We start from the raw sequence: 19,189 nt of genomic DNA, 5'->3' as shown, positions 1-19,189 counted from the left end.
CTTAGGCATTCTACAAACATGACTCACGAAGTGGGGTGCTTGCAAGAAACCACAATTATACAGTTTATTGTCAGCCTAATTGGCAACGAAACCCATTCTTAATATTTTCTGCCAATTTACTCATTCACTACCGGTCACAGTTTAAACAAATCAAAGCACTAAGAAAGACGAACGACGACTGCAAATTGAACGCCCAATTAAATGACTGGAAATAAAACCCTACTGTTTCACGGAGAAGCCACTATGCTTAAGCGGTAGTATCGAAAATTGCTTCACCCGGATAAATATTTCTTCAAAAGATATCTCGGATCTTGGAGAACTAAGCTTATTTCATTTTTTACAGTACACACTTCTTTTTCTATGCCTCAAAATTATTAAAAATATTTGATATTTATAGATGGACTGTAGGCAAAAATTAACATGTCAATCAATCTAAAATATAACCAATTTTGAGTCTCTCTTTAAATATTCTCCTTTTAATGCAGGGATGTTTGTTAACAGGCTGTTGGCCTCCCGAGGGCCAACACAAGTACCAAATAAAGGAATTCTTTTAATATGCTGGAAATTTTAACTAACAACATTCCCATTAAAACTAATATTTTACCAGCAGCTTCTTCTTAAGCTTAGGAAATCAAGAACTTTCTGAGTTAGCGAATTCGTCTTTGAATAATCACAATCCGATGTCATACTCCATAGACCATCACAGCTCAAAATGCATTGCTGCATTATTGGAAAAGGTTAAGCGTCAGGGGGTGGGGGTCATTCGTACGCGCAGTTCCTTTAATAAAATCATCTAATTCAAAATACAAAAATAAAAAAAATCTATAAAAGTCCATACAATACTTCTTCAACCAATATACAAAAACCCTCATCATACAATTTAAGCAATACTATTATCATACCTCGATGTAAAAATCGACAAAATGTATCGACATACCCCGAATTAAGTATAAACGTCCCTTGGCGAAGTCCGTTGAGTCCTAAAATCTTTTCATAAATACATCTCGTGGATCTCTGATTCAGGTTTAATATATCCATGGGCAATAAGATTGTCCGGATCAATAAAATCAAACTTCGGAAAATTGCAACTGGTTCCGTAGTTTACCAATTGCATCGTCTATAGTGAGGCGATGTCCAAGCTTTTTAACTCCAAGTTCGGACAAATCGTCTTTGGACAAATCAGCTAGATGCAAACCTTGAATATCATTTTCTAAAAAACTAACTTTGTACTGCCCCATATTGATATAGTCCAGCCAAAAACCGACCTCTTCTGAATTCCATTCCGGGTACGGTTTATTAGAAATTGAGGCCGGTAGGTCACTTTTCACCCTACAAAAAAGGAAAAATATACAATTTTAAAGCGAAGTAAAGATTTTCATCTAAGATTTAAGTATAAAACAGACACTTTCCTACAAATTTTATAAACACTGAAAGACCTGGCCCACTAAAACTTCAACAAAGATGACTAACTCTAAAATTTCATACAATTTCATATATATTACGTATGCCACAAAAAAGGTAGGATAACTTTGTAAAAAAAGTCAAGTTCAATTTTCAAAAATAAAAAATTTTAAAAGACAGCCAGTGGGTGTACAAGCAAATTTTCAAAAATTCTTGCCATTCCAATTTAACATGGTTTCAAAAAAACATCTCGCGGAACGTGAAGAAAATTTTGGCGACAACGAATTGATTTGTCTCTTTGACCAAATGAGAATAGCATTTCAATAAAAACAGGCAACGGAATTTTTTATTCACGAAAGTAGGAAAAGCAAGGGTCTTTATTCTAATTAAGAGGCGAAATAGATGAGCTGTTTCTAGAGAAATTATAAATAAAGTAGGTCTAGGCATGAGGTTTGTGTACGAAAGCAGCAGTTTCAAAGGTTTAAAATCACGAATCTCTGCTTAAAAGCGCACGTCTTTAAGCGGGGTAACACGACGTAATAAAGTAGCTTAAGCAAATAACAATTTTCTGCTTACTACATCATCCAGGAAACTATCTGAAAATTACAGACGTCTGAGAACAAAGAAGCAAAAAAAAGAAAAAAAGCTACCTTGGCGGTGAATACGGTGGCGGAGGATCAGCCGCCATATTTGTCATCACCGGCGCAGTCTGCAATGAAAAGCGAGGTTTTTTTAATAAAAAACACAAAATCAATAAAATGGTTTAAATGATAAAAAATTGCAGTAGCCTTTGTCAAGCTTTTCCTACTCTCTTGGAAAGGGAGGGGGGTGTAGCTGTTATATAGACTATTCTAGAATCTATGGGTGTTGTATGGCTTTTGCTATAATTTGGGGGTTGCTATACTTTTCCACAACATGGGGGCTGTTAATAGTTTGTTTGAAACCCTGGGGTCAGCTATAAGATTCACCCTTTGTTATAAGCTGCTACAGACAGCCTCCCAAAAGATGCCAAAAGTTCATGAAAATTGTTCAAAGATAAAAAACAAGTTGATTAAAAGGTATTATGTTGGTATCAAAAATGTGTTATCGTATTAGTGTTGCGTTGTTGGTTTTTTAGCAGCAAGAAAACCAAAGTTACGAAACAAATTTCTTTGTTTGCAATGGCTTCCTTTAAAGTATTTATTTCCATTTTATATATCTTATATTGAAAAGAATGAATTAAATGGAAAGAGCTGATAAATGAAAAACATAAAGTTTTCACGATTGAAAAACATCACATGTTTTGTCTAACACGAATCTTCAGAAAAAGTAGCTAGGTCGCAAAGGAAAACTCAACTTATTTGCCTTGACAAAAACAAATCAAAACAACAGCGTTATAGTTTGCAAAGGATTGACTGACCTTTGAAATATCCTGTGGAAAGCTCTCCATGTTGTTCATGAACTCCGATGGTGGCGGGGGCAAAGGGCTCAGAGGTGGTTCTTGCGGTACACCATCTATGGAATCAAGATGGGGCCCTTCGTTGCTTTCATTGACAGAATTAGCAGACGCAAACATTAACGGCGGGGTTACTATATCCGACCTCGTTTCAGCCTGCGCAGCCAGCCTCGTTTCAGGTTGTTTTTGCTCTTGTGAAGAGGGCTCCGCAACGATAGAAGAACAGGAAGCATTAATACTTTCAGCTACGACATTCAGATCATCACAAGAGGCCCGAGATTGTGGTTTAGGCCTAATAGGAGGGGGCCCCTTGTTGCTAATATCTGCATTATGTTTTACTGGATCCTGAGCTGGTGCCTTGACACACGATTCTTTATTAACAGATTTCAACTTTACTCCTAGGAATCCCTTATCTATATTATGTTGATTCACAGAGGAAACAGTGCTTGGCCCCTGTGTCTTGGTTGTTGAGCCGTTCTTTGCTATCTTCTCCGCCCGTCTAGCAACTGCATTAGCAAGTGCTGACGCAAGATCTGGAGGCTGTTCGCCGGGGGCTTGCCCTAAAACATCACTGACATCGATTCCGGAATCCTTCGATATCTGGGTGTCCAGACTCGAAGTACTACTTGCGGCGTAAAGATTATGATAGTCCGGATTTTTGCTATCTTTGGTTTGCAGAACTGTATCAGCACTAGACGATTTTGGTATACCTGAAGAGCGCACGGGTTCGTTTTCATTTATAACATGCAGACCCTGGTCTTTTCTCCTTTGAGCTACAGTTTCATCAATAGACAACTTTGTACTCCTGTTTCGCTGTTTACGAGCCTTGACAACGTTTCGTAACGCTAATGCGAAATCACTAGTTGGTTCATCTTCATCAGATGACTGGCTCTGTTGACCAGTTGGTTCTGAAGCTGTTCTAGTGGCAGGCGCGCGCGGTGGGTTTTCTACCGTTGCAGGCACTGATAGCGATCTGCTTGTTGAAGGATGCGTTTCCTCTGGTGGTGGTGGGGGTGGTGAGTACGACGGTGCTGCTGGGATCATTGTTGGTGGCGGCGGAAAAACATCACTCCCGTTGCTTTCCGTTCTGTCTCTTGCGTCAGGTTTCAATACTGGATCCGCTTTTGCGACAAGTTTACGCTCCGAATCACCTCTTTGAAAAGATGGTTTTCTACCAACTCGACGCCAAGTTTCGAGAGTTGCTTCGTAACCTGGTGGCTGGGGACGAGCATTCGAATCTGAAGACGCTGTTTCGTCACTATTTTGACTCGAACTACGCGAAAACCGTCGTGGCAACGTTGCAAAATGCGAGGTATTGTTAACATTAGGAGTCGAGCATGCCGAATTCGACGAAACCGATCCTGAACGCTGACTAAGCCCTGTATTTTCTTCAAGCATACTCATCGAAACACCTTTCGTTTTACGAACAACGCCTTTCGATATTTCCTCGGTTCTTGTGTTATCTGGGTGCAACTTCAGAGCAGTGTCAGACCACATACTTTTCACCGATCGTTTTCTTTGCACTTTTTTATCAAGCGTCATAACCGTGTCAACATTAGCCGGCAAAATATGACAGTCAGGCAGAGAGCTGCCCCCACCTAAATGTCCAACTGTCATACTTGAGTACTGGGATCTTGGTGGGGGTGGGGGTGGTGTTTTCTTTGTATCTTTTTGCGGTAATTTCTCCTCATTGTTTTTCGATTGGGTTGACTTACTCAATTTCGGAGAGGCGGCTAGCAATTCAGGAGAAAATGACTGCGGCGTTACAGTAATAACTTTTAGTGACAATGCTTTACCAGTATTCGCGACTAACGAAACAACATACCCATGAGTTGCATTTGTGACGTCCTCGCCATTCACTTCCAAAACGAAGTCACCTGGTTTCAAACCTATCTTATCAGCTGTTCCACCTTTGTCCACCTCACCGATGTACTGCAAAGCAGGAAACTCCGGTGTCGGCGTGAACTCGATCCGTACAGCATGAGAGTTTGCGCCACGAAGCTGAAAACCAAAACCTTTATCTCCCTTTCTGAAATGCACTATCCTCGGCACTGCTAAGTCTAGCTTTGAAGGCTTCTCGAAGAGGCCCTTGTTACCTGATTTCTTACCAAACCATGTTCTATAATTTTCCTTCTTATTGGTCTTCTTCAACTCTTGTAAACATGCACTTGGAAACCAGCCTGTGCGTTCCTTAACCCGACCTTCCCAGAACCCCTGCTCGCCAATGAAAAGCACCTCCACAGAATCACCTTTTTCCAAAGCAAGTTCTCCAGGGGCCTGGGGTTGATAATCGACAACAGCTATAAACTGCCGTCCAGGTATACTTTGGTACAGGCGACTTTTCAGCTGTGATTTGGTACCTGGTGAAAGGTAACAAAACAAAAATTAATTCCTTTTTTAATAAAACAAAATATTTTGAAATACTCGTCCTCTTGAATTCATTTTTCTATATCTTAATAGATGCTGGACTATACATTCACGCTAACGGGCCATGTTCAGGAGTTTCTCAACAGCTCTGTCCAAGATTGTAGGCTCCCTCTCCAAGATTTTTCCAAATTTTTAGTTTTTTTAACTGACAATGTTGGGAATTTGTTATAATAACGATCAATGTAAGTAAATTGTACCAGGAAAATATTTTTAAATAAATAACGACGTTTTAAGCATAGCCCGTTATCAAGTAAGATTGAAAAGCGATGATTCGAAAATGTTAAAGGAATATGGAATTCGACGAATGGAATAGGAAGACGGATATAAGAGCATGGAAAAGAAATATCTCTCCAAACATTCATTTTGGGTTGAAGAAACTCAAAAAAACACTGTTAATTATCTATATGATAAGTGATTCTAATTTTTGTTACATAAATAAAAAATTATAAAGGGAAATTTTTAGTGTTCTCTATCAAGAAGTTTTTTTTAACAAATACTACTTTTTGAACCAAAGAACGGATTGATCAATGAAAAAAGCGTTGCTAAAAATAAATTGTTTCTTACTTGGGCCGGCTTTGATTGGGGCTGGAGCTTTTTTCGACATAGCACCAGTCGAAAACGTCCTACGGTCAACTTTCTTGTGCTTGTTTGTGCTCTCGTCATCGCTGTCAGAGAGGTCTGATGCAGAATCGTCTGTGTCTCCTGCCTTATGTTCGACCGCCAAGTTGTTGTTGGTAGTCTTTTTGGAACTCTTTAAAAACATGGCGTCTTTACTGGCCTTTTGCTGATCCAGTTCAACCCTACTGGAAACGGTAGCGCTGCGGGGAAGCTCTTTGTGTTCCGGCACCGTCTCGTGGGTGCTGGAGATCTGTTGAGATGGATGTGCGGTGCGCACCCTCCGCCGACGGCTGTAAACGGGCTTTTCTTGGAACGGTGTTACTTGATTGTTGTCAAACTCCTCAATCAAAGTAGCAACTTCGTGATTTCCGGACAATATCGCATTTTCATATGCGCTTTGATTGGCGTAGTTAAGAACTGTCCGGTCTGCACCACGAAAAAGAAGAATCCGGGCACAGTTCAATTGATTTCCAATAGCACAAATATGAAGTGGAGTATTACCTGTGGCTGTTCGACAATTCAAATTTGCACGGTAAAAAATCAGATGCTCAAGATGCTTATCGAGGCCCTTCCTGCAAGCTAAATGGATCTCTTGTGTGCCTTGATGGTCGCATGCTCCGAGAATAGAGCGCTCATTAAGAAGAAGCTCACAGCAATGATCTGTAGCAGCTGACAAAATACCATGCCAAAGTGCAGTTAAGCCCTGTAATGAGAGGAATTAAATTAACGCTCTGAAATTCGGACATGAACTGATTGGTTACGGTCATTTTAATAATAATAAGGAACAATTCGCGACGCACGCTGTATTCCGATCTACTTAATAAACATAACTCGAGTTTCTCGTACATGCACATAGATAATTAGATACTGTATTTACTGTTGCAGTGTTCAAAATTGGCAAAATTTCAGGAAAGTTAGAGCCTGTGAGATGATTGAATAAAATAAACGGAAACCATGCTTCGTTCAGGGACACAGGAAGGTACTTATTATTCTTAAAAACGTAGGTCGTTCTTCTTGAGAATTAACTGTATAAAAGAACAGGAAAATTTGGTGGCTTTTCCTACTAAATTTATTCAGCCTTGCAAAGGATTAACACGATTTTTCTTCTGGTTACGATAATGAAACAAAGATCGTTTTCATTTAGCAAAGAAGGAGAGAACCAGACCCATTATAGCCTGAACATGCATTTTTGATCTTCAATTACTTTTAATCAAAGATAACAAGACTAAAAACAGATGTAAGAACAGACTAACGGGATAAGGGTCTTGGGCCTTTGAACATTAATGTAACCCCGAAAAGACGTTAACTAGTTTTTGGCGTTAATTTAGAGAACTCATACTGGATTTCCTCAAACTTTAGAAAAAGGAAATCCTTGAAATAAGATTAAGTTAAGTGTAATGGCACCAGGGACAAGGTAACGAGAATCGCCTTAGGGATATTAACAATTTGAATTGAAGAAAAGGCGACAAAAAACGGATAATGATAAAAACCAGTAGAGTACGTTGGCCTTCACAATAAGGGAGGGTCGAGAGACATTAAAAGAAGAACATATCGAAGAAGAACAAATGCAACTCTCAATTGTCCCTCCATCCTCTCTGGTCTGTCGATATTGGTTGATGATGATTTCATCAACTAACTAAAGGTTTTCCATACCACCCAGTGGCGGTGCCAGCTACTGCAAGGTGAGAGGGTGAGCGATCTCAAGGGTGAGATGGTAAACTTTCAGATGACGCCATTTTTGCATCGTTTAGTGCTTTATACCTTTTGCATCGTTTAGTGCTAATGCGTTTTACTAAGGTCAACTTTGAAAAAAAAATGACTTAAGCCTACCTGATACAATTACATCGATTTTCAAAAGAATTGTGTGGAACATAATTTTTACAAAAGTGCAGGAGGGGGGCTTATTACCTCCGTACCTCCCCTGGCGCCACCCACTGTGCTAGCTGGTGAAAAAAGGGGCAAGACCTTTTTTTATACCCTTGACAGACTATAGCATCAACAAGCTATGTTTTCTTTCGAAATGGAGGTTAGTAATTTTGTTATAGTTTCATTCTAAATGATTCCTGGCAACTAGCGTTAACACTGTAACCACTAACACTGTTTTGGTGGGGGATTGTGGATTCGGATACTTTCAGCGACAATTGGAGGATTATATTGTGGCTTACGAAAGAGCTTGTGCCCCCGTAAGACTTTAAACCTCTTGAAGTTAGCATAAACTTAAAAGGGGTGTACCGAGGGACAGGCAAGGGGACACAACCAAAAGAAGCTCCCTAACAGTAATTATAGTTAAAGAAGTACTTGAACTATGTGAGTTTTAAGGAGGGATAAAGGCATTTGAAATTAGACAAATGTCACCAAGAAAGTCGTTATAAGCTGATATCAACGATCAAGCTTTGCTTTTAGGATCAAAGAATTCAACAGTGTGAAACATAAGATTTAAATCTAATCCGCTTTCAGATTAATTCAAATCAGATCGAAAAACTGATGCAAAATCCAAAACTTTAAAGCTATTAAGGTTTGGAAAGAAACAACTGTCACGGTTTAGATAAGGGGTCTTGGGAAAATGAAAGGAAGAAAAGGTCGGGGATCGAATTTAGAGAAGTTTATGCAAGGTTGACTGGCGCAATGATTGACAAAACTTTCAGGAAAAGCAATGTCAGTATTGGGTAAAGGTGGTTAAAATATTGGGAAACAAGACAATTTTCGTTTGCTGGCATCCGAGTTTGGGGCAAAGTTGTTCAATAAACCATTTTCAAATAGCCCATTCCTAGGTGAAAAACATCTCGGCATGAATTTTTGTTACGAAAATTAGCAAACTTATGGCGATAAATTTCTAGGCCTAAAAACTAGTACAAAATTCTTAATAGACACATGCTACTGGGAACGGCAGTGCTTGAGAGGTTGGAAGAATAAATATGATTTGTAAATATAAACCAATTCGAGGTGGCGAAAACCCAGTTGAGCACATACATTGTTCTTGATTTTATTATGAATAGACATTTGATGTTAGAATGCGAGTCATGATTAAAGGAAGGGCGGGATGAAGGCGACAATGAAAAACAAGCAAAGAATGAAGGATAGGTCTATTATAAAGATAGAAAGCATGAAATAAACTTAATCATAAAGGCAGGAAATTCATAAATGAGGGTCCCCCGTGTTTGTTATCAAACGGTTTATTGTTACTTGTGAAAGGTCCTATGAATGCCTTAGGTTAATTTGGTCGGAAAACCTCCCGTGAAAATAATTTTCTGTATAAAATGACTCAGTTAAAACAATTGAAAAGCACCTAGGGTTTCTGCAGTTTTTTAGAATAGTTCTTATTGAACTTTGGTGAGTTGCCAGCAGTTTGTAAGGATTATGAAGACGCTGGCTGGACTCTACAAACCTGATTAGTCTTTCCGGATAAAATAAAGGCAGAGCAAAATGGGTTTTCAAAATCTGAGTTGGAAATCAGAGCTCTGACGTAATCAAAATCCCATAATGCATTGTTTGGTCACTGGACAACAATGGTATCCTACAGAGGGCGAGGAGGGGGGATTGTTCGTCAAGACTTTACACGAAAGGATATATCTGTTGTTAGTGTCGTGAAATGAAGAGCTCAAGCATGGGTATCTCTGCATGAGGCACAGTTACCCCCCAGAAGATAAAACAATAGAACAACCAATCCCCATTTCGTGACCAAGAGGAAAGCCCATAAAACGTAGCGGGTAGAAGCACCATTGAAAATATTGTTGGGAGTTGACCGAGCGAAACTCTTCTAATGTGTAAGCAGTGGCGTAGCGTGACCTTTCTCGCTGGAGGGGTGGGGGAGGGTGTAAAAGATGCAAAACCATATTTTACCGACAAAAATTATTTGTTACATTTGACATAAAATTATTTTGTTATAGATGTAATTCTAACGACGAGTTCTCAGAAAGTTGGGGGGCGTGACACCCCCCCCCCCGCACGCTACGCCCCTGTGTGTAAGGCAGCCCTCTGTCTTGGCGTCAAATACTTTTGGCAATGAATTTGACGATTTTGCCCTTTAGAATGGCAAACCGCACCATTTTGCGATCAAATACTTTATCTGTCTGGAGCACGTTAAGAAATTAAGATGAATCAACATGACATGGCGGAAGAGGTCTTCGAGAAAAGCTGTTGCTTGAGGTCCAAAATTTTTTACTACGTTAGCTCAGAACTATCAAGCGGTGAACAAAATATGTCGATTAGTTGTCTCTAAGATATTCGGTAAAAGTATTTCAAATTAACAAATTTTCATAAAAAGCAACAATAGAATTAAAAGAGGGATTTAATCTTACCTTGGCATCTTTGTAGTTTGGAGAGGCACCAAGATCCAAAAGAAACTGAAAAGAAATAGAAAATCTTAATTTTTTGACCAAAATAGGCACTATATTTTCAAGGTGTCTGAATTGTTCTTGAACATCAAGATAGGAAAAAAAATTGAAAATTACTTGAAAATTGAAAATTGAAAAGTACATTTGTGATACTTGAAGAAAACTGCCTTAGTTACTTTCTCGATTTTTCGACACAGCGTTGAGAGAAATAAAATCAATTCAAGCAAGTTTCGGTTTCTACATACCGAAAACTTTCAGGCGCTGAAAGCACAATACAAAACAAAGAAATTACCGATAAAATTAGCAACAGCGTGGGTTCCTTCTTATACTTTCATGTGGGTGCTTTGTTGACGAAAACGAGCCAGATATCTGATATCTAATAGAGTCTTGATATCTCTTCTTGCATGACCCTTAATAGTTTGTCCGTCGTGCTTTGGTTTGCAAAGTGACACTAGACGTTGATAAAGGACCACTTAAAACAATCTTGTCTTAATTCTGAATGAAATATCACTGCTCCAAGGTCGTTAACTTCCTCAAGGATATCCTTAAGAATTTAAAAGTCTGTTTGTATGGCGAAAAAGAATGTTTACCTTCATTAGACAAGACTTGAAAAGATGGAAGGAAGTCTCACGTTTTCCGATAAATGCTTGTGGCTATCACGCAAAGTAACTAACTCTGGGATTCTATCAAATTTTGAGGAAATCAAATAAAGTTTTGCATTGAATTGATTCGTGTGAAATTCACTACCACTTTATGTCACACATGAACGAGGCATTTCAATTAACAGTCTCGTTTGAGAGATTATTTGCAATGTCTATTTAAAGAACTCTGGAGGGTGCTACACAAAGAGAATGTAACAAATGAAAACAAATAGCTAAGAACGTTTCAATAAAATATAAAAACTGGAATTAGCAAAAACTTAACGTGTGGCTCCACCTGCATGAATTCATACCAGTGCGAGCAAGGTATTCGAATAAGACGTTATAAGGGGGGTATTGACGGTGGGGTGGGGAGTGGAGAATGGGAAGTAGTCCACAAGTAAATCTTATGGGGGAATAAAGGCTCTTCGTCAAAGGCTTTTCTGGGACGTTCTACGTTCTAAGTTGTCCTTTAATTTATTTGCCATTGTTTTCAAGAGAGATAAAGATAAATTCATACGTTTTTGTGGATAAAATATATTTTGGGCGCCATGTCCGGAGTCTGGGTCGGATTTTCTGTACTTTTTAGAAAAAAAGTACCAAGAATTTAAAAATGGAGTTTCTTCTTTATGCATGGGAATAATTTGGCATCTTCTTCATTATTCGTTTGACAAGAATTTATTTTCAAAACAAAACAAAAACCTACGCGTGCCTCTAAAAACCTAGGAATCTTTTTCATTGCGGTTGTAAAATTGTTCACAATGTAAAGAGCTTTGTCTTAACTTTCGCGTCCGTGGGTGGTACATAATAAATAAGTTAACAAGCAGGTTCCTTCAAGAAAGCCTTTTGCTATAAAATCTTGGCGGCTATTGTAACCAACACAGCACTGATAGAAATACTGAAGCAAAGAGTAATTGTGTCAGTAGGTCAACCGGGTCGCAAGAAGATTCGAGAAGTAAACAATGAAATTTCACAAACAAAAACATTTGACATTTCGCAGATAAAGGTGCGGACCTGTAACGAAGATAGAAAGAAAAGAGAGGGTTGATGTAAAACTGTGTGCCGGGAGGGAGTGTGAGTTTGGTGTGAACAGGCGCATTTGTTACCTTTACCAATCATTTATTATTGTCAGTGCTCTTACGTTCGGTTATGAAACTGCTACTGCAGTTATTCTTGATGCCTAAACGAGGACCTTGCAGCAAAAATATTTTGACAAATGCAATGTCACAGAGGCCGAGAAGGGGGGATAGGCCTACGAGGTCATGCACTTTCCTGTAAGATAAATTGTAAATACTTGATTAAGCATATCTTTTGTCTTAAGCCTCCCAAGAATAAGGTAAGGCCCATGTATCTTTTCCAGTCTCAGTCTTAGGTTTTTATAACACCATACTGGTATATAGTGCCAAGCAAAGCACGTGCACTGCTTACAGTAGCGCATGAACTGGCCTCTCGCCACGCCTACTTTCTATCATACTTTGCATGGTACCAATGCATTACAGCAGTTTTCAAAGAAAATCGCACATTAGCTGCACCTAATGTCGCCTGGCCACATGTTCCTTTTGCACATGAATAGAACGTCTTGCTTTTCACACAATCAGATGTAGCCATCTATATATCCTCTTTCTTGCTTACTGTTGGATTTGACACTGAATGTGAGATTTGTTAAAGAATAGGAGTAGCGTATCCTCTTAGAAGTTAGGCCACTATAAAATAGTAACTACAAAAACGAACTATAGATGGCTAAAAATAATAAGGAAGGACCAGCAAAATTATTAAAGATTACGGGAAAAATGACCGGGAGAAAATGTTTGAGAAAGAGAGTGAATGGGGAGGTCTGAATGTGAAAAAGAGGCAATATCAGTATTCTCAATGTAGAAGAATGATGATGTGTAAATGTAGCCTCAATTGGAAACCCTTCAAGATACGCTAGGGCTTTTGCCCCTGTATCACATCAACGAAGAGGCCCCTTGCTTTTATTAACCTCATAGTTTCTACAGGTGAGAAATTTTGATTGAAGCAAAAAAAAGATGAAAGCGTTCATTTGATCGGCAGATAAAAAATTCCAGCAGGTGAAATGCCGCGGATGTTGCTGAATTAGTTATGCTGCATTGGCAAACAGGATTGAATCATGTTGACATTGCTCTTACCTATAGAAAACATTGGAAATCCTCGAGATTGGCAACCTATCGTAAAACGATCGCTCACTCAATGAAGAAAGAAACAACGAGCTTGTGTCTAGATGCTGAATAAGCAAGCGAGTTACTTGACTTATGAAAATTTTATCGACTCAGAATTTTATATTTCGCAAACTATATTGAATACGGGTTATATTTGACTGCCAGGGCAGGTATTTAAATGATCCATGTTGCGATTGAAATTTCAACGATACGTAGGGAAATCATTTAAATAAGTATTGAAATTTCCACATGCCTGAAGTAGAATTAAGGTTAATCCAAGATTTCTATTAGCCAAAAAGATACAATACTTACTCAACAAGGAATCAAATCGCAATTTTCATCTGTTTGGAAGCCGGATTTTAGATTGTCAAAAGATCGATAAAAGTAGCACAGTACTATCACTAGTTTTGCACAACTTACTGCCAAACATCACTATCAGCGTATGCCTAGGCCATGATCACAGAGAATTAAGCGACTAAGCCGCATTTCAATTCACAATAATAAAAAATTCAAATCTGAGTACGAATCTAGAAATAAGAGATTAATTATTCATATGTCTGTAGTCTCTGAATACACGCAAGTCTACAGTGCTCCTGCAGAGTGGTCATGCGCTGGCCTAAACGGAACGCCGGCACCACAGCCGCCCACACTTGACAATAGCGTAACCAACCTTTTGGCGTAATGAAACTGAATGGAACGTACTTCAAACGTTGAACGATTCAGTTCATTTCATTTTCTGCTGCAATGGTTTTAACACAAGATCAATAGCCTCGTCATTGCTTACGAAAGCTAAAGACGGTTCAGAGAATTCAGCATATTTATTTCCTTCTCTTTCTCGGCCTTTTGAGGAATAAAATTTGCATATCTGATAACTTCATAGAAAGCTCCATAAAACGTTAAAAAATTATTTAAGTAATGGGAGGAATTGACTGGATGACAGTGAAAGGAAAAGAGACTTATTTCACCAAAATGAGAAAATGATGTTTCAGTGCTGCGCAGTATCCAAAATGAGGACTGGACTTACTGAGGAGTAAATAAGGAGGCTTAGCAATTATTTCTTTCATACTTCGTTAACTCTATTCAGGGCTTGAGAATATAAACAATTTATTTCTATTTCACATTTCGCCAGTTTTCTTTTGTGTTTAAGCCCACATAAACATTCAAAAGTTCACAGAATTTTCGTCAACCATTAAAACACTCACAATAAATTTCCCGCGCAAATGTCATTGTGCTTGAGATTAGGAAATGAAAGCTGTGTCTATTAACATAATATTATGTGTTTTTATGGAAAATAACGGTAATAAAAGACCGAATATAAATAATTAAAATGTGATGATAGCAAGAAGCATTTGCACTGATGCTGATGCCATCATTAACAAAATGCTTATTTACACAAAAACCCAAAAAGATAAAAGATCGCTAATTGTCAAGTTTCTACTTCAGTTAAGTCTGTTAGTTGTTAACAAAGTGTCTTAATATAATAGTTTCTACATATACATAATAGTTTTCGCGAAAAAAAGATCATAAAAATGTCTCAATTTTCTTGCTGTCTGGCCTTTTCCCATTCATTATTTCTTAGCAATAGCCGGGACTAAATTAACGCTATGTTTTATATTTGATTCTCGATTGATTGGTATGAACTTTTAGATTTAAAGGTGGTTGCCTCTTGAAGAAACTAGCCTTGTAAAACTGATTTTTTAATGGAATATGCCAATGGTTTCGAAAAAGGACCCATGTGAGGAGTCGACAGGAATTTTCCAAGGGGATGTGTTGTCTGAAATTATGTAGAAAACTGAGTTTCAGAGCCCGAGCTATAATAGAAGATATCCTAGATATTATAACGGAAGAGAGGGGGGCCAGAAAGATCCTGTGCACCGCACATGGCTAAAATTTCGAAACCATCGGTTTTATAAATCCTTCATCCTGTTTATATTTCTAAGAAAAAACATATGCATGGGTACCGTGAAGTCACTTCTTTGTTTCTATCGTTTATATAAACCATTGCGATTTCTAACAAACTGCTTGCATAGTAACGATCGATTGTTTTGTTCAATTTGAATAAAACAAACCTTAGTGGTTCTTAATTTTGTAGAGTAAAGGTTTCTATTCGGAAAACACGAAGAAAACAAGCAGGTAGGGCACGATGTACTGCACGCCAATTTAAGTGTAGAAGTCCCAAGAATTTCGGGGGGGGGGGGGATTCTTAAAAGTGTAAATTGTGGGGTAGCGTCAATCTATGGTCTATCTAACTTAAACTAAAATCATGTTTTCAAATCTCAGTAAAAATATGCCAAGTGTGATGTTGTTCGCAGTACATGAAAACAAACCCTTTTGGCCATCTCTCCCCTTTATAATCGAGAAAAATTTCTCGGAAAAAAACATCTTTTTTTAAGCGAGAAAAGCCTGAGCTCATATCAAAGAAATGATAGAAAAAGTTGTTTGCGTTTCAACCTACCAATCCAATCGATTAAAACTGCGATAAATATCTCTGTTAATCGGAGAACCAAGAAGCACACCAGTCTAGAAGAAATGCGATCACTGAATCCGTTGCTATTTAGAGCTTGACTAACGACTTCAATAACACACGCCAGACCACGAAACCAACTGCAGATTCAGTTTCGAGAGAAGGATCTCATATCTCGATTCCCGTTGGCGAAAATTCGTCCGACAGCATGTTATTTCCTCTGCATTTCTCTATCGACTTTACAACCATTGTTTATGCTCGTATCAACTTCAACAACACGATACAAAAGAGATTCACGTTAACAATACGCTCTTTTCTCGTGTGATTTCAAAAGAAGTCAATGGAGATTGGCCTTTGTGACGCGATTTTTTGCATGAACGATTTCATGGGAAATGAAAAATAACTTGCTTTTGAAGATATAAATTGGAAATCATTTAGAGGAGGGCACTGTAGAAGAAGCATATATTGATCAAGTTTCAAAATAGAAATTTTGCGGGTGCAGATTTGGAACAGCTTCTAATGGGGACATGTTCGAACCCATTTCACATTGCTTAATTTTTAGCAAACTGCCGTAGGTCATAGGTAAATAACAATTTGTGAATGATCATATTTCAATCTTTTGAAACACGCGCGAAACTTTGGAACCCCAACTCCAGTTTTCCCGGGAAATCAACCGAGTGGCAAATCACTCTATGGAAATCTCGTACGCTTGCGGTAGGAATATCATTGCTTTATTGGAAAATCCGTAGAAATCCTGTTATCTAGGTCGAATTTTGCACGCTTTTGCCAAGATTGAATTGCCCCTCGAACCAGGCATTCCCTTTTCTCGCTGGGAATTTTGTTGTTTTAGAATATTACGATGTATGATACCGTAAATCCTCGAATTAGCCCCCTGGGGGCTTTTATTTTTTGATATTTTTGGATGGGGGCCTATTCGTGGGGGGGGGGGGTTGCTTATACGAGGGGGGAATTATAAAATTATTTTAGATATTAAGAAAACATTATTGGAAGACCTCTAAGGTAGGAATTTCTTTACGATAATTTAAAGTAATTAATATCAAAGTATGAATTTGTTGTGACAATTCAATAAAACGCCATATAGGCAACCTCAGATGGCAACAATCATCAAATGGAGGGGTCCAACTCAAGAATTTACGGTTGCAGTGGGGCTTATTCGAGGGGAGGGGGGGGGGCTTATCGACTAGTAGTAAAATTCCGAAAAAGAAATGAACTATATAAAAATTCAAAGCAAATCGCTCGGTGATTCAAGTAGTTTTGGCAAGCATTGAAAATCTGTTAAAGTAGAGCAGTGTCTAGCAGAACAGAAACAAAAATGCCATAGTCAAGGAAACAGAAGCTCTAAAACTAACGTGCTATTCTGAATACGGTAGCAACGTAATCTTTGTGTTATTTGACTGGATATTGTGGTTTCTGCCTTTCAAAGGAACTCTCTTTCGGGTGTCACAATTTCCTAGTGTCGAGGTCTGGGTTGATTGCAGGGCGAGCACAAAGAAAACTGACTGTGATGTCAGAGGTTCAAAGGCGGGCAAGGACAAAATTAATCATGCCAGTGCCCTCCCTAAGGTTGAGACACGCTTTTGTCGGTAAATTTGCTTGCTTTTGTGGGAATTGCCCCCCATCTGAAAAATGAATTTCCGCCATTGCTCCCTGCCCCGAAGAGAGAATCGCCTTCTAAAGTGTTGTGGAGGTTGACAAAAATCCCCCTAGGCCAGTCACCAAAGGGACGTGAAAAATAAAAACGTTAAATTCCAATAACGCCCTGGCAAACAAATTTGAAAGGTAAGGGGAGACAGCTTGGCTAAACAGATTTGTGAGTCATCGAACACAATTCAAACGTTTATGGGACGGTTCTTTACCACATCGGGAACCCGAGGTTGTGACGCAAACATGTCTCTTTCATTAAAAACATTGTGGCCTGACCAATCAAATTAATTATATTTACAAATTAATCCATTCATAGTAACCCTGTTGCCTAGTTCCAACCACTGATCCAAAGGATAAAGATTACCAAGTTGGATTCGTTTCCTCAGCAGTATTTGGCTTTTCCGTGAAAACATATTTGTTTATGAGACAACCGAATAGAACGGCTTGCAAAACTTTTATTGGTATTATTTAAAATAAAGTCCTAAGAAGAAGGTTTTACCTAATATAAGGCAAATAGGGCCTAAGCAATAGCAGATTCAAAATCATAATACATAATAACTTAGGGACCTGGCCGTTGAAGTGATGGGACCTGGTGGTAGGAAAGAGTCGAGGGTCTGAACGGGAAACTTTCAAGAGTGCTAGACTCGCAGGAGGGCTTCAAAAATCAAAATGGTCTAATTTTCTACGTTTCTATAGTAATCATCCTCAAACATTTACTCTCTCTTGATTTCGATTCAACTAGGTTGGGACAATAACAAGAGGGAGTGAAGTATAGGTTCGAAATAGAAACATGGAACGCTTCAATACTGATTGTAACAACAGGGACCACGGGACATATATTTGGTTCATAGAGTTTACAGACTGGAACACGATGTTATTTTACAGCATGTATCCCCCCTTTCCCTATGAAAAAATTTAACACAGCACAAAACTTAAAAAGTAATTTATTTCAGAGAGATGGAATTAATCGCTGGTCCTTTTGAGAAAAACAAACTGAAGCATAGCAAAATCAGGCTCATGGCAATATATTTGTCGTGACCTTTCTTGAAAGGGCGGTAAATGAGTGCAAATAGTTGTTATATTTGAAAACACATTATTATAATGACTGCATTGTCCCAATTAAAGAAAATTATCCAGAAATCAGTGTTGTATTGAACTGCAAAAACAAAAACAATATCGTTCCTAATTTCTTGACACGAAAAACAACTACACACGGGATAAGTAATGTGCGAATTATAACTATGGAACTGAATTAGTTGATTGTTTTCTTATTATGCAATCGATGCATACAAAACAACCATTCAGATCCTTGTAATGAGAAGAAAAATGCCGGAGACTGGGTATGGCCTGACTTTCTCCGTCAGCACTGGGGGACTGGTAATGAGGATTTCAAGAAGGCTAACAGCCTTCCCCCTTAACAATTGTAATCAAACTTTAGCAAATCACAAATGAAAATATTTGACAAATTTGCACTTAAATGACGTTAAAAATAAAAAATAAAATACCTTTAATCACAATTTTCACAATTATATAGCACTTCTCGCTCAAAACTACATGGCCCATTTTCTTAGAGCGAGATAAACGACAGGCCTATTTGACCGAACCGACCAGTCTCTTTTGAGTAGGCCAGTCTCTGGACAGCTCAATAGTTTTAAGGCACACTCACGGTGAACAGAGTTAGGAATTGAGAACTTAAGATATAAGGGCGCTTTTTCTAATAGAAAAAGTCTCAAATATTCGAAATCTGTTTAAAACCCTTGCATGACCTTCTTCACAAGTTAAAACAAAATCCTATTCCTTATCTAGAAGCAGACGCTCTTCATATAGTAGGGACTTACAAATACAGTACACAAATGCATTTTAAAAAGATCAAAGTCGGAAGGATCAATAAAGGGCTTGTTCAGTTTCGTGTCTCGAGGTTTGGTGACATTTTGTTTAAAACACAAGTAGCCTGGTTAATAAACTCTCTTAATAATTTATGCTCATAATAATCGTATTTTGAGCTTACTAATTTTCGTGATGTAAACAAC

General features: G+C 38.4%; 1 protein-coding gene across 2 annotated transcripts in view; it reads right to left on the bottom strand.

The window, feature by feature from the left end:
* Nucleotide 1: 1 nt before the first annotated feature.
* Nucleotides 2-19,189, bottom strand: part of LOC135682919 (uncharacterized) — a 51,307-nt gene continuing 32,119 nt past the window's right edge. For both annotated transcript variants that reach the window (XM_089113373.1, XM_089113374.1), the window contains 5 exons: nt 10,180-10,224; nt 5,828-6,584; nt 2,801-5,196; nt 2,052-2,110; nt 2-1,329 (listed from right to left, as the gene is read on the bottom strand). In XM_089113373.1, coding sequence (XP_088969499.1) covers nt 1,068-1,329; nt 2,052-2,110; nt 2,801-5,196; nt 5,828-6,584; nt 10,180-10,224 — 3,519 coding nt within the window. In that variant the 3' untranslated portion in view covers nt 2-1,067. The remainder of the gene's footprint in view (nt 1,330-2,051; nt 2,111-2,800; nt 5,197-5,827; nt 6,585-10,179; nt 10,225-19,189) is intronic.

This window comes from Rhopilema esculentum, chromosome 17 (genome assembly GCF_057945365.1).
Source record: "Rhopilema esculentum isolate cy_ngs chromosome 17, ASM5794536v1, whole genome shotgun sequence".
NCBI classification, from domain to species: Eukaryota; Metazoa; Cnidaria; class Scyphozoa; order Rhizostomeae; family Rhizostomatidae; genus Rhopilema; species Rhopilema esculentum.
The sequence above is the reverse complement of the archived record's forward strand: the minus strand, read 5'-3'. Positions and strand labels throughout refer to the sequence as shown.